Here is a 12,336-nt window from a genome sequence, read left to right on the forward strand (position 1 = left end):
TTTAAACAGCAAAGGCAAACACACACACACACACTTTTTTTTCACACACACACCAGTGCACCATGCACCACAATATACATCAGTATTGAGAACCATATTGCAATGATGGTCCTTAAGCAGCTTTATCTGCTTCTAGTATTCGCTCAGAAGCTTCTAACAATTGGGCTCCTGTAGCACCTTTTGGGAGTAGTCCTAATGCACGTTTAGTATTTTCATTAGCATTGTCATATGCTGACATATAAAAAAAATTTTTTTTTTAATCTCTTCTGACAAATCCAGATGTGATGTTATCGCTGAATATAAGCGATGCACAAATTTTGAATATGGCTCTGCTCCCCCCGGTTTAATATTTGTAAAAGAGGGGGTTGCTTGTGCAGGATCATGCACAGTTTGCAAAGCTTTATACGCCAATTCTTGTGAAAGTTGTGACACTTCAGTTTGAAACCATGCCTGCAAATCTGCACGTACAAAAGGACCAGCACCGAGTAACATTTGTGCTTGCACTCCGTATAATGCATCGGTGTTCTGTCTAGGAATCGCAGCTGCATTTTCACACAGTATTTGCCATTTATGATGAAATTGCAGTTGTTGAGAGGGATTTAACAGAGTATTAATGAGCATTTTTGTGTCATATGGCATCAACAATTGAGCAGTAAAAAGATGTTGCAAAAGAGATTGAGTAAATGATGATTTCAAACCGTACTGCGTAATGGCAGCTTTTATCATTTTCCAATCTAATGTAACCCATTGACCTCCTTCTCCTGGTCCCGCAATCACTGGAAAAGCCATCGGATCCATATTGGGAACCATTTCTCCTTCAACTATAGCATGTCGAATAATTCCCTTCCATCTAGTTACCGGATACACACTCCCACCCCCTCCGCTATTCCCACCACCACCCTCCCCTCCCCATGTTGGATCTGGAAGAGGTGGAGCAGTGGGTGTTAAAGGGTTAAGGGAAATAGGAGCAGGAATAGGGAACGGATCAGGGGGTAAAAATGGATTAGTGCCCCTGGGTTGTTCGCAATGTTCCCCGGAGCAAAAACTAGGGTTTTTTTTTCAGAGGTATACTCATCCTTGGTCTCCAGTTCTTTCAGTTTTTTCAGCAGTTCCCTTAGTTGCTTGTCTCCGAGTCCCAGTTCTTTCCTTGGTTGTTGCTCTATAGCAGGCACTGATGGTGTTGACAGGTGAAGCAGAGGATTAATTGATGGCAACTGTGGTCAAGAAGATAAATCAGGTGTGAGAGGTGGAGAGGAAGGCAGCGGTGGCAGAGCAGCCAGGAGCTGCGGCAGGCGGGCGCAAGGGAGGGCATCTGCATTCCAAGATTCCTCGCCTGTGTTCTCCGGCTTCTCTCCCTCTGGGTCCTCCAACGATTCTGGTGGTGTTTTCGGTCGCTTTTGGTTTTGCTTCTCGGTCCCATTTTTACTTTTCATCCGACCCCCAGGGTCAAATGGCACAGCTGGCTGAGCTTGAATCAGTACAGCCCCTGCAGGTGCTGGTAAGGGTATTTTAGGTGTCTTAAATAACTGTTTAGAGGTCATGTCCATATCTTGAGCATTCATTGGTACTGGTCGATCAGGCGTTAAGGCAGCAAATGCTGAGGCTGCGGCTGCCCTCTCACTTTTCATTTCTTTTAAGGTTTCTCTAATCAATTTCCAGAGTGTCGCTAAGCGTCGTGCCTCCTTATCTCCATCGCTAATTTTATCCCATAGGGCAGTACCTATGGCTTCCCAAGTAGGTAACTCAAAAACGGTACCCATCGAGGGGATCAAGTCTCTATCCCGTGCCCATTTCAGTAATTCACGTAAGGTCCTGCCTTCGTGTGATAAACCTCTCTTAGAGAGAATACATTGGAGGAGCTTAACTACTGCCTCTTCTTCTTTAGAGAGTGTAGACCCCATCTCCTCCCCAGCCGCTCACCTTTTTCCTGGCAAGATTCTTCAATTCCGAGGTACCTCTTTCGTTCCGTAGCCGGGCACCAGCTACATAGACCACTGGGGCAGCAGTCTCCTTTCGATTGGCTTCTCCGCTCCTGCCGCACCGTTGCTTTGGTCGGCTTTCTCGCTACCCTCTCATCCCAGCTGTCTTCATTGCTCCTGGAAGCAACAGCGATTCCTAAACTAAATTCCCCAGTATGAACCAAGTTTGTAATGATGGTAAATAAGTTTTCTGGTCCATTTGTAAACTGTAATAATCAAAAGTCCTTTACAGTTGTTTTACAGTGCTCTTAAGTGTGAAATTATTAGATTATGATTATACATTACCTTATTGAGAAGACAGTTTTGTGTTAATGAACCATGCTTGTCCTTGTTAAGAAGAATCACCCTGATGAATGACTGGGAAGCTCTCCCGACATGAAAAATTGTCTGTCTGCAGTCTCACATGGTGGGGGGTTCCCTACTTTCACTTTTAATCTCTGCCCAAGATGGAATGTGGGGATGGAGTAGACTTGGCAGTAGGAACAGCAGAAACAATAAACCCCTGACCCCTCAAGGAACATAAAACCATGGAATAATCTGGATTGGAAGGGACCCCCAAAGGTCACACAGTCCAACCCCCTGCAGTCAGCAGGGACACCCTCACCTAGACCAGGTTGCTCAGAGCCTCCTCAAGCCTCACCTTGAATATCTCCAGGGATGAGGCCTCAACCACCTCCCTGGGCAACCTGGGCCATTGTTCCACTCCCTTCATGGTACAGAACTTGTTCCTAACATCCAATCTAAATCTGCAGAGCCCGACCCCCCCTGGCTCCAACTTCTTCTCAGGGGGTTGCAGAGAGCCAGAAGGTCTCCCCTCAGCCTCCTTTGCTCCAGGATCAACACCCCCAGGTCCCTTTAGCTGGTCCTGGGAAGACTCCTGCTCCAGACCCTTCCCTGGCTCCGTTGCCTTCTCTGGACACACTCCAACCCCTCAATGTCCTTCTTGTCCTGAGGGGCCCAGAACTGAGCCCAGGATTCCAGGTGCAGCCTCACAGGGGGACAATCCCTGCCCTGCTCCTGCTGCCCACACAGTGCCAGGATGCATGTCCCTCTTTACTGTTCCCACCCTGCAAGACCTCAGGCATGGAGTGGCCACTGTCCCTGCAGTGTTGTCTCGCCTGGCTCAGCAAGCTGTAGTCCAGATCTGTTCTCAGCTCCACTCCTCCACTGTTGCTCAGAGGGGGCAGCCAGTTCTGGATCATCACCCGCCGTGCCTCTTTATTTGGCAGGTCCACCAAAATCCTCTTTTCCAACTGCCTCAGCATGGCAGAATCCAACTCCCTGCAAGCAAAAGGCAAGAAGAACTCTCTCTTCCTGCCTCATTGCAGAGACCTGGTGTGGACAGCAAGCCTGGCTGCAGGCACTGACATTTTAGAATCCCACCTGTAACTGGCATCCTGGTTTTGACAAAAAAAAAAAAAAGATTAATTTCCCATGTATTCCCATTCAGTGTGCTAGTGTTTTGCTGGGTTGTGACAAAGAGGCTTCACAGTAACCACCAGAAGCTATAGCTATGTTCTTCCCTGGCTCTGATACTCTTCTGCAGGATGTCTCATCAGTAACAACCTTTCCTTTTTGCCCTTTCCTGTTAAAATTGCCTGTCTGGGGCTCTGCCAGGACTAATTAATTGCTGCTTTGTAAGGACGGATGTTTAGTAGGTATAAAACACAGCCTGAAGGTCTTGGATGCCAGGGCCATGTTTATGGCAGAACAAGATGTTGATCTGAGACTGCTCTCGTAATACAAATTATAAATAAGACAGCCCCAAAGAGTTATCATTTGAGATATCCTTAAGAGAGTATCCTTATAAAAAGAAGAAGGATCACATGAAGAATGGACAGGCTGGATTTGTCAATGAGCCAAAAACCTGTCAACATCAGCACAGATAAAGGTGTTTTGAGGAGGAGAGGAGAGGAGAGGAGAGGAGAGGAGAGGAGAGGAGAGGAGAGGAGAGGAGAGGAGAGGAGAGGAGAGGAGAGGAGAGGAGAGGAGAGAAAGGAAAAGGGAAGGGAAGGAAAGGAAAAAGGGAGGTAAACCACAAAAATAATGGGAACTACTCTTCATTTTTACTTGCTTGTGGTGCACAAAGGAAACCTGAAAAAAAAAAAAGGGATGTTTCTACCTGTTCCTTTCTCAACACATTTCATCACCATCTAGAAATAGCCCTTATTGCCAGTACCACTGATCCAGTCAACCATCAGGAGCCCAGGTAACTCCAGCTCCTCTAAGACATGCATCCAACAAGTTCATTTTAATTTAGTTTTTTCCCCCAAGTGCTCAGTTGTTTGCATCTAAGGGTAACACAACGGATACAAATTCCCACTCCAGTTAATCCTCATGGAAAGGGAACAAGTCTACAAGTACTCCAGTCATCCACACAGTTTTAAAGAAGTACAATATATAGTACTACTATGCTACAATATATTTACTCTTAGGAGTCTAGTGCCTTCCAGGAGCTTCTCTGAGCTATTATCCTTCCAAGTGCTGTAGCAGTCTTTCTCTACTGGCCCCATTCAGTCACAGACTTGATATTTCGGTTGAAAATATATTGCAGTCCTCACACCTGCCAGGAAACTCTCATCAAGGGGAAACTCACTCCACTGTGTCTTGTGCAGAGAGAAAAGTGGGAGCCCTGAGCACTGTTGCCACCCTTGTTGGCTAAGCCAGCTCTTGGAGGTCTGCACCCCTGATCTGGGACTGTAGGAACACTGAAATAAACCTGCTTCTACCTTTCCTGATTCCCTGGGTGAAATCCTTTCACCAGCAAAGTCAACATTCAAGAACCACTGCTTGTATAAAACTCTTCTTTAATTCACAGGGAGCTCAAAGGCAGCTCAACTGTTGGACCAAGTCCAGAGGAGACAACGAAGATGCTGGGAGGGCTGGAGCAGCTCTGGAGCCAGGCTGAGAGAGTTGGAGTTGTTCAGCCTGGAGAAGAGAAGGCTCCAGGGAGACCTTAGAGCACCTTCCAGTGCCTGAAGGGGCTCCAGGAAAGCTGGAGAGGGACTTTGGACAAGGGCATGGAGGGATGGGATGAGGGGGCATGGTTTCAAATTGAAAGAGGGGAGATTGAAATGAGAAATTAGGAAGAAATTCTTTGGTGTGAGGGTGCTGAGCCCCTGTCCCAGGTTACCCAGAGAAGCTGTGGCTGCCCCATCCCTGACAGTGTCTCAGGTCAGGTTGGATGGGGCTTGGAGCAACCTGGGCTGGTGGGAGGTGTCCCTGCCCATGGCAGGGGTTTGGGAGTAGATGATCTTTCAGGTCCCTTCCAACTCAAAACATTCCATGATTCTGTGTCTCTTATTTCTTTCATCCTTACAGACTGTCCTTATTTTTCAGTAGCCAAAATTTTCTACCCGCATAGCACATAATAAAGAAAACCAAAAATGGGCTCCCAAATCCCCACCTAGGTACCTGCTTAGGTTTTCCACAGACCTGAACACTCCTGGCTGTCAGCTATGAGGGAATAGAAGTGTCCCTCTCCCCAGAGAGGACCTCTTGGTTTGGGAGAGCTTGTTCCACATGCAGTGAGCCAAGGACAATGGAAGCAAAGATTAGAAAACCAGATCAGTAGGAACTCAGAAGACAAGAGGAATTCACTCATATCCACCCCATTACTTCTGATCAAGGGCTCAGAAGTCAGTAGCTCAGGATTATCCAATCAATGGCTGTGTGTGTATCAATACTATTAATGATATTTTAGGCTATTTTAAGATTCCATTCAACATTCAGTGCAATGCCTCTTGCACAGGGGCCCACCCAGAACCACATTAATCCATGCTCTCCTTCCAAATGTATTTTTTCAACTGAACTTCTCAAAACTGCTTTGCTTGGCTGGAAAAAAGTGCTTCCTGCCTGACCAAGCCTTTGGCTGTTACTTACCCATATTCTCATCCTCTGTATAAATGGGGCAAAAATTCTCAGGGTTTAGAGATGCCCACACAGGTACTCTGAACTGCCCTTTCAGACAAAGAACAGCCAGAGCCTCTGCAAATACCCTACAAACTCTCTGAATTATATTTTTATCACTTCTCCTACTTCAGAGCACTCCTAGAGTGTCCCCCAAGATCAGTTTCAGAGAATCATAGACCAGAACCATGAAGTTGTTTTGGTTGGAAAAGACCTTTAAGACCATCAGGTCCAACTGTTCACCCATCACTGCCAAAGCCACCCATGGCCCTCAGCACCACATCTCCACAGCTTTGAAAGCCCTCCAGGGATGGGGACTCCACCCCTGCCCTGGGCAGCCTGGGCCAGGCCCTGACAACCCTTTCCAGGGAGAAATTGTTCCCAAGCTCCAATCTAATTGTTCCCAAGCTCCAATCTAAACCTCCAGGTCAATTCCTCTTGTCCCATCCCTTGTTCCTTGGGAGCAGAGCCCGACCCCCCTTGGATCCAACCTCCTCTCAGGGGGTTGCAGAGAGCTAGAAGGTCTCCCCTCAGCCTCCTTTGCTCAAGGATCAACACCCCCAGCTCCTCAGCTGCTCCTGGGAAGACTCCTGCTCCAGACCCTTCCCCGGCTCCGTTGCCCTTCTCTGGACACACTCCAACCCCTCAATGTCCTTCTTGTCCTGAGGGGCCCAGAACTGAGCCCAGGATTCCAGGTGCAGCCTCCCCAGTGTCCCAGCACAGGGGGACAATCCCTGCCCTGCTCCTGCTGCCCACACAGTGCTGACACAAGCCAGGATGCTGGTGGCCTTTTGGCCACTTGGGCACCCATGGGCTCATATTCAGCCAGCTTTCAACCAGCACCCTTAGGTCCCCCCCCTTGGTGACAGCAGAAGTGCTCAAAGCCACACAAGGAGATGGTGACAGTGTAATTACTCCCTTGGTGCTTCTCTCTACCCTCCTTCCTTCTCCTCCTCCTGTTTTGCTTCCTACCCTTTTGCCCTCGTCCGTCCCTGCTCATTCCCCGGGAGACCTCATCTTCAGCTGCTGCCTCACTTTGAATCCCTCCTTTGTGTCTGCCAGGTAAAACACATCCCAGTTTTGCCTCAAATGTAAGATTCCTGCTGCACAGAACCACTGCTCCTTTGTACTGCATCTGCCTAAAGTAGTTTTGGAACAGAAATCTCTACCACTGCTTTCATAACAAACATTTTACAAAAAAAGGCCTGTTCACATTCCATGTTTTATCTCCTTCCCCATCCGTGCTGTCAGGCTTCCATGCAAGATATATCCATGAAAATAACTGATCCAGGCTGCTCCCTTGTCACCTCACACAAAGATTATTTTAAGGAATTCTTTTACAATGGATCTACTTTGGAATTTTAAAGCTAACAGGATCCTATTCTGCCTTTGGCTCATGTTCCTATGGCTCATTAGGTTTGCTACATAAACCAAAATGCAGCTCCTTAGCAGAGAGATGGTACTCACAGGTGCCACAGGGATGGAAAAGTATTTCATGTAGGAACAATAACTGTTACCTGGAACAGGATGAAGCCGAGTTCTGGGATGCTCCCACTGCACCCAGGTATAGAGCAAGTTACAAAAGAGAGTGCTTAACTTAGAAATGCAAAATTTATTTACAAGTTTTCACTAAAAAAACCAAAAGGAAATAACATCAAACTCTCCTCCTGGATACACATTACTCTGCTAAGCACTGCAACTGACAATCATTAAGTCCATTTACACATTTTACAGATTTATTTTTGTATGCAACAGCGTATGCTTTAGTCATTAAGAACATCAGAAGAAGAGATGATAAACTAAGCTGTTTTCAAGTAATGTAAGGGCCAGGCTTCCTTTGGCCTTCCCCACTTAAAACAGAAGCTAAAATACTTAAGCAGAGGAACAGACATAAGACTTTACTTAATTTTCTTGAAGGGTACATGAGCATCAGCCTCCTGCAATTCAGACTTGGTACATAACAACAGACCTAACCCAAAAAGTCTTAATTGAGCCAAGATTAATTAGCAATATGCTCTGAGACAGAACTGCCAGACCATGCCCCAGTTTCAAATTCAGAAGCTTTGAATTCAACACAGGGAGATGGAAGGCAGATGAAACAGCAGTAACAGAAGAGGTTGCAAATTCACTGTTTTTTTAACAAAGATTTCCCCTCCCACACTACCCAAGCTCAGAGTACAACACACTGATCACCACACAGAAGTTTAACATGTATTTTAGTATAATAATCCTTGACAGAACAGTGACAAATGCTAATTACTAATATTACCTGCTAGTCTACATTAACAGAGTCAACCAGGTTTAGGTATAGCTTTTTCAGATTTTGCATAGCAATTCCACCTATTTTCAATTCTCTTCACCATCAGAGTGACACATTCTTGAAAAAGTCCATTAAACACCAAGAGAAAAATCCTGGTCTCAATCAAACCAGGAACAACCAACTTCCAATGTGAACTGAGTCAGGACTCAACCCAGTTAGTTTTATCTCCTTCAATATCCCAACTGTACTTCAATAATTTTTTAACATGTTTGCAGAGCCTAATTTGACTTCTCTTAAACTGTACTGCAGTAGCAATTGAAATTAAAAACAAAAACCATCACTGTTTTCCCTTAATTTCAAAAGAAACTGGGAAGTGTACTGAAGGAAATTCATCCCTGAGTAACGAGACATTTAGAAACTGCATCCTGCTGACAAAAACTGCAATGTGTTATGAGGCAGCTGACAGTATTTAACAGGCAGCAACAGAACTGCTCACAGTCCAACACGTTCTTGCGTTGTTGCATTGATCCCAGTATCTTGTTTAATGAGACTGCAAGTGAGCATGAGGAAATGGGATAAATAGAAATAGTGTCTTTATTGTTTTATCTTGAATTTGTCAATTTTGACAGCTAAATCGTGCTGGATCCCAGAAAACTCAAGAGCAGTGATGGTCAGCAATGTGCATCTTTGGATGTCCACCAGATTTGGCTCAGGGTCTCTTCACCCAAACAACAGGAGGAGAATGATTGTAACTGAGTTCACTGCTATTAACGGCACTGTGAAGAAAGAAGAGTAACTGTGAAAAGTTTCTTTTCCATATCACAGGGCAGCAGAGTTTTGTACTATTTTTTAAGGAGTGGAATCTAATGAAATTAAAAAAAAAAACACAAGACACTTCATTTTCTTATGCAAAAATCAGGATTAGTGGAAGGAGCCAGGATCAAAGCCTAGGATACTAAAAATGAGTAGCAAGCAAGAGCATAAGTATTTTTCTGTCACCCATCATGTTTTAACTTTAACCTAATTTTCTCCAAATGAACCCAAAGTCAGCTTCTATCCTTGGGTTTGCTGTGTTTTAGAATGAATGTACCAGTTTTAATTCTGCAGTGGGCAAGAGAGGTAACATTTGTTACTTCCTCATTATCATCACCTATAGAAGAAATTTTATAGTGAAGAAAATTATCAGTAATTTATAATTTTAAGTCTGTCTTTCCTTCCCTATCCTTTGAGGCACGTAAGGCTGACGTACCTTTAAGAACCCCAGGAATTACATTTCCCTCACCAGGTACACCCCATAAAATTTAATTTAGCCAAGGTGAAGCTACTTGCACACTCCAACTGATCACTGAGCTTCCCCCCAGCTCCCAAACTTGGAGGACAGACAAGACCTAGCAGCAGAACCACAACTTGGGAGTCAGGGAATGTTTTACACTTTGCATCAAACTTAGGGCAGCTTAGCTGGGACCTGGGCCCTCCTCCACAGGCGTGAAGGAAGGAGAGAGTGGAGATGATGAGAAGAAATCACAGCTGTTTGGTCAAAGGAAAAGAGTCAAAAGGCTGATGGTACTTCATTAAAGTAACAAATTAAACTTCATTAGTTTAACAGTTTAAACAAAAGTTTAAAGTTGTTTAAACAAAAGTTTAAAGAAGTTGTTTAAACAAAAGATTGTCACCACACCTCTCATGACAGTCCGTACAGATCGGATGAGGTTCGTTAGCTGTGCTTTAATTCCAGGTTCCTCTCCAAATCCTCCGATCCCTTGATCACTTCCCCAGCCAACTGTGTCACATAAAAACAGTCAGAAATGTTAGGAAAACCAAAAAAAAACCATGCAACAAATGCTATCAGCAATATTGTCACTAAATCCCTCCAGGGATGGGGACTCCACCCCTGCCCTGGGCAGCCTGGGCCAGGCCCTGACAACCCTTTCCAGGGAGAAATTGTTCCCAAGCTCCAATCTAAACCTCCCCTGGCACAGCTTGAAGCTGTTTCCTCATGTCACAGAATCGTTCTGGTTGGAAAAGATATTTAAGATCAGTGAGTTTAACCAGAACTAACATCAGAAAGACAAACTACACACCGACTCACTTTATGTCACAGTCAGATTTTAAAGCAATATAACTGAGGCAGAACACCTGGACCCAGTGACAGGACCAGGGACTTTTTGAGTCTTGCTGGTCACAGCCCTGACCTGTTTGGGGATGGGTGGAGCAGGGAAGGGAGTGGCTGTTGGTATTCCAAACTGGACTGTGCAACTTCTAAGTTTCTCTTTTCCAGGGACAACTTTAAAGGGATTATTTTTTTCCCCTTCCTTATCTCCCTCACTCTGCTGGGGGCAGATGAGTCCTCTCCCTTACCAGCTTCTGCTTCCCACTTGGATGAACTTGGGAGTTATTCCCCTCTCCTGAGTCTAAAGTGGCTTATTAACCCATCCTGGTTTTCTCCAAATCTCCCTTTTCCTCCAGCTGCTTGCTCATCGAGGAAGCAAAAGACAACCCCAAACCAAATTCCTCACAGTGAATCCTACTGGGATAACCATCAGCACTCCAGCCAAAAATTCCAAGCTCAGCATGACCTCGAGATGTCAGGACTCCCTGGATGAGGATATTGGGTAACCTCAGACAATGGAATCAATCTTTCTTTTTCTTTTTTTTTTTTTTTTTTTTTTTTTTTTTTTTTTTTTCCCTGGGGCTTTGGAGCTCTTTGTGTCGGTGTCTTTTCTGTGTTTTGTGGGGTTTTGTCTTCTTTTAATGGCCGAGGATGCCCGACCTGGGGGATCTCCCTTCAGCACCGCAGAAATGCCGGTGTAAAAGCTGAGAAACCTCAGTGAGAAAAAGGCACAAGACGAAAGAAATCACCTCAAGCTGTGACAACACGGCCCAAAATGGAGAGGAAACAGGGGGGAGGGGGAAAAAAAAAAAAAAAAAAAAAAAAAAAAAAAAAAAGAAAGAAAGGAAAAAAAAGGATAAATTATGGAATGAAACCACACAGGGAGAAAACCTGACTTCCAGCCTGAAAACATCAAAACAATTCTTTGATATTCAACCCACCAACCCCCCCCGTTACCTTCCCGCTACAGCGTCCCGGGGCGGTTCCTTCCCTTCACCAGGCCCCCCCGGGCCGGCCTGTGAGGGGAGGAAGCGGCAGGGCCAGGACCGGGTCTGCCCCAGGATTTCCTTTCTCCCCCCCTTCACCGATCCGTCTCATACCGTGGCGGAGGAACCGCTCCTCGTGTAAGACAGCGATGGCATTGATGATGAGGAGGGCTGCCTGAAGCAAAGAGTACAGAGAGAACGCCATTGCCCCACGCCGCCATCAGACCACAGGGCGGGAGCGGGACGTGGCGAGCGACAAGGGAGGGGAGGAGGAGAACCCCGCCCCCTCCCCCCCTCCCTGCGAGGTTCTTCCCTCAGGAGAAGAGGGAGGTTTTCTTTCCCCTCTTTCCTCAGGACAAGAAGGACATTGAGGGGTTGGAGTGTGTCCAGAGAAGGGCAACGGAGCCGGGGAAGGGTCTGGAGCAGGAGTCTGCCCAGGAGCAGCTGAGGGAGCTGGGGGTGTTGATCCTTGAGCAAAGGAGGCTGAGGGGAGACCTTCTGGCTCTCTGCAACCCCCTGAGAGGAGGTTGGAGCCAGGGGGGGTTGGGCTCTGCTCCTAAGGAACAAGGGATGGGGCAAGAGGAATTGACCTGGAGGTTTAGATTGGAGCTTGGGAACAATTTCTCCCTAGAAAGTGTAAAAAATAGAGGTTTAAAATTGTAATTTATTGTTTTGTTGAGTGTATCTTTCAATTTAATAATGGTTGCTTATGAAGCCCAAAAAGGCCAGCAAAACTGTTTAGAGACAGAGTTTTGAGCCTTTAAACAGCAAAGGTATTTATTTTCGGATCCGGGGAACTCCCAGCTCGCGCTGGACAAAGAGTTCCGCCCCCCGAGGGAAAGGATTAGGCTATTTATACAGTTACAGGGGAGGTTACATACATATTCATAAGTTTGCAACATATAATTATAATATTCATGATAGGCGGAGTCCTCTCCTGGGAGATGTCGGGGGGGTCTTTGGATGAAGTAAGAAATCTTTCTCAAAACTTGAACTCTTTATCTCTCTTGTTTTCGATGACTTCATCCTCTTGTTACAGAGCAAAATTGGACCCTTGCGATAATTTTTTCCCTTATCTGCTGGTTGTGGCAT

The 12,336-nt window shown here is 45.8% G+C and overlaps 1 protein-coding gene across 1 annotated transcript; it reads right to left on the reverse strand.

The window, feature by feature from the left end:
• Nucleotides 1-8,724: 8,724 nt before the first annotated feature.
• LOC115600149 (immediate early response 3-interacting protein 1) lies at nt 8,725-11,514 on the reverse strand. The gene is made up of 3 exons (XM_030468394.1): nt 11,359-11,514; nt 9,827-9,928; nt 8,725-8,924 (listed from the first exon to the last, which is right to left on the reverse strand). The coding sequence occupies exons 1-3, from the start codon at nt 11,447-11,449 to the stop codon at nt 8,869-8,871; spliced, it is 249 nt and encodes an 82-aa protein (XP_030324254.1). The 5' UTR covers nt 11,450-11,514; the 3' UTR covers nt 8,725-8,868.
• Between the last annotated feature and the right edge of the window lie 822 nt (nt 11,515-12,336).

Source organism: Calypte anna, chromosome W, assembly GCF_003957555.1.
Source record: "Calypte anna isolate BGI_N300 chromosome W, bCalAnn1_v1.p, whole genome shotgun sequence".
Classification (NCBI taxonomy): Eukaryota; Metazoa; Chordata; class Aves; order Apodiformes; family Trochilidae; genus Calypte; species Calypte anna.

Coding starts and splice junctions, on each gene's coding strand:
- LOC115600149 (XM_030468394.1), bottom strand. CDS start 11,449: ATGGCGTTCTCTCTGTACTCTTTGCTTCAGGCAGCCCTCCTCATCATC. Junction 9,929..11,358: donor GGAGCGGTTCCTCCGCCACG/GTATGAGACGGA, acceptor TATGTGACACAG/TTGGCTGGGGAAGTGATCAA. Junction 8,925..9,826: donor TGTACGGACTGTCATGAGAG/GTGTGGTGACAA, acceptor CTTTCTTCACAG/TGCCGTTAATAGCAGTGAAC.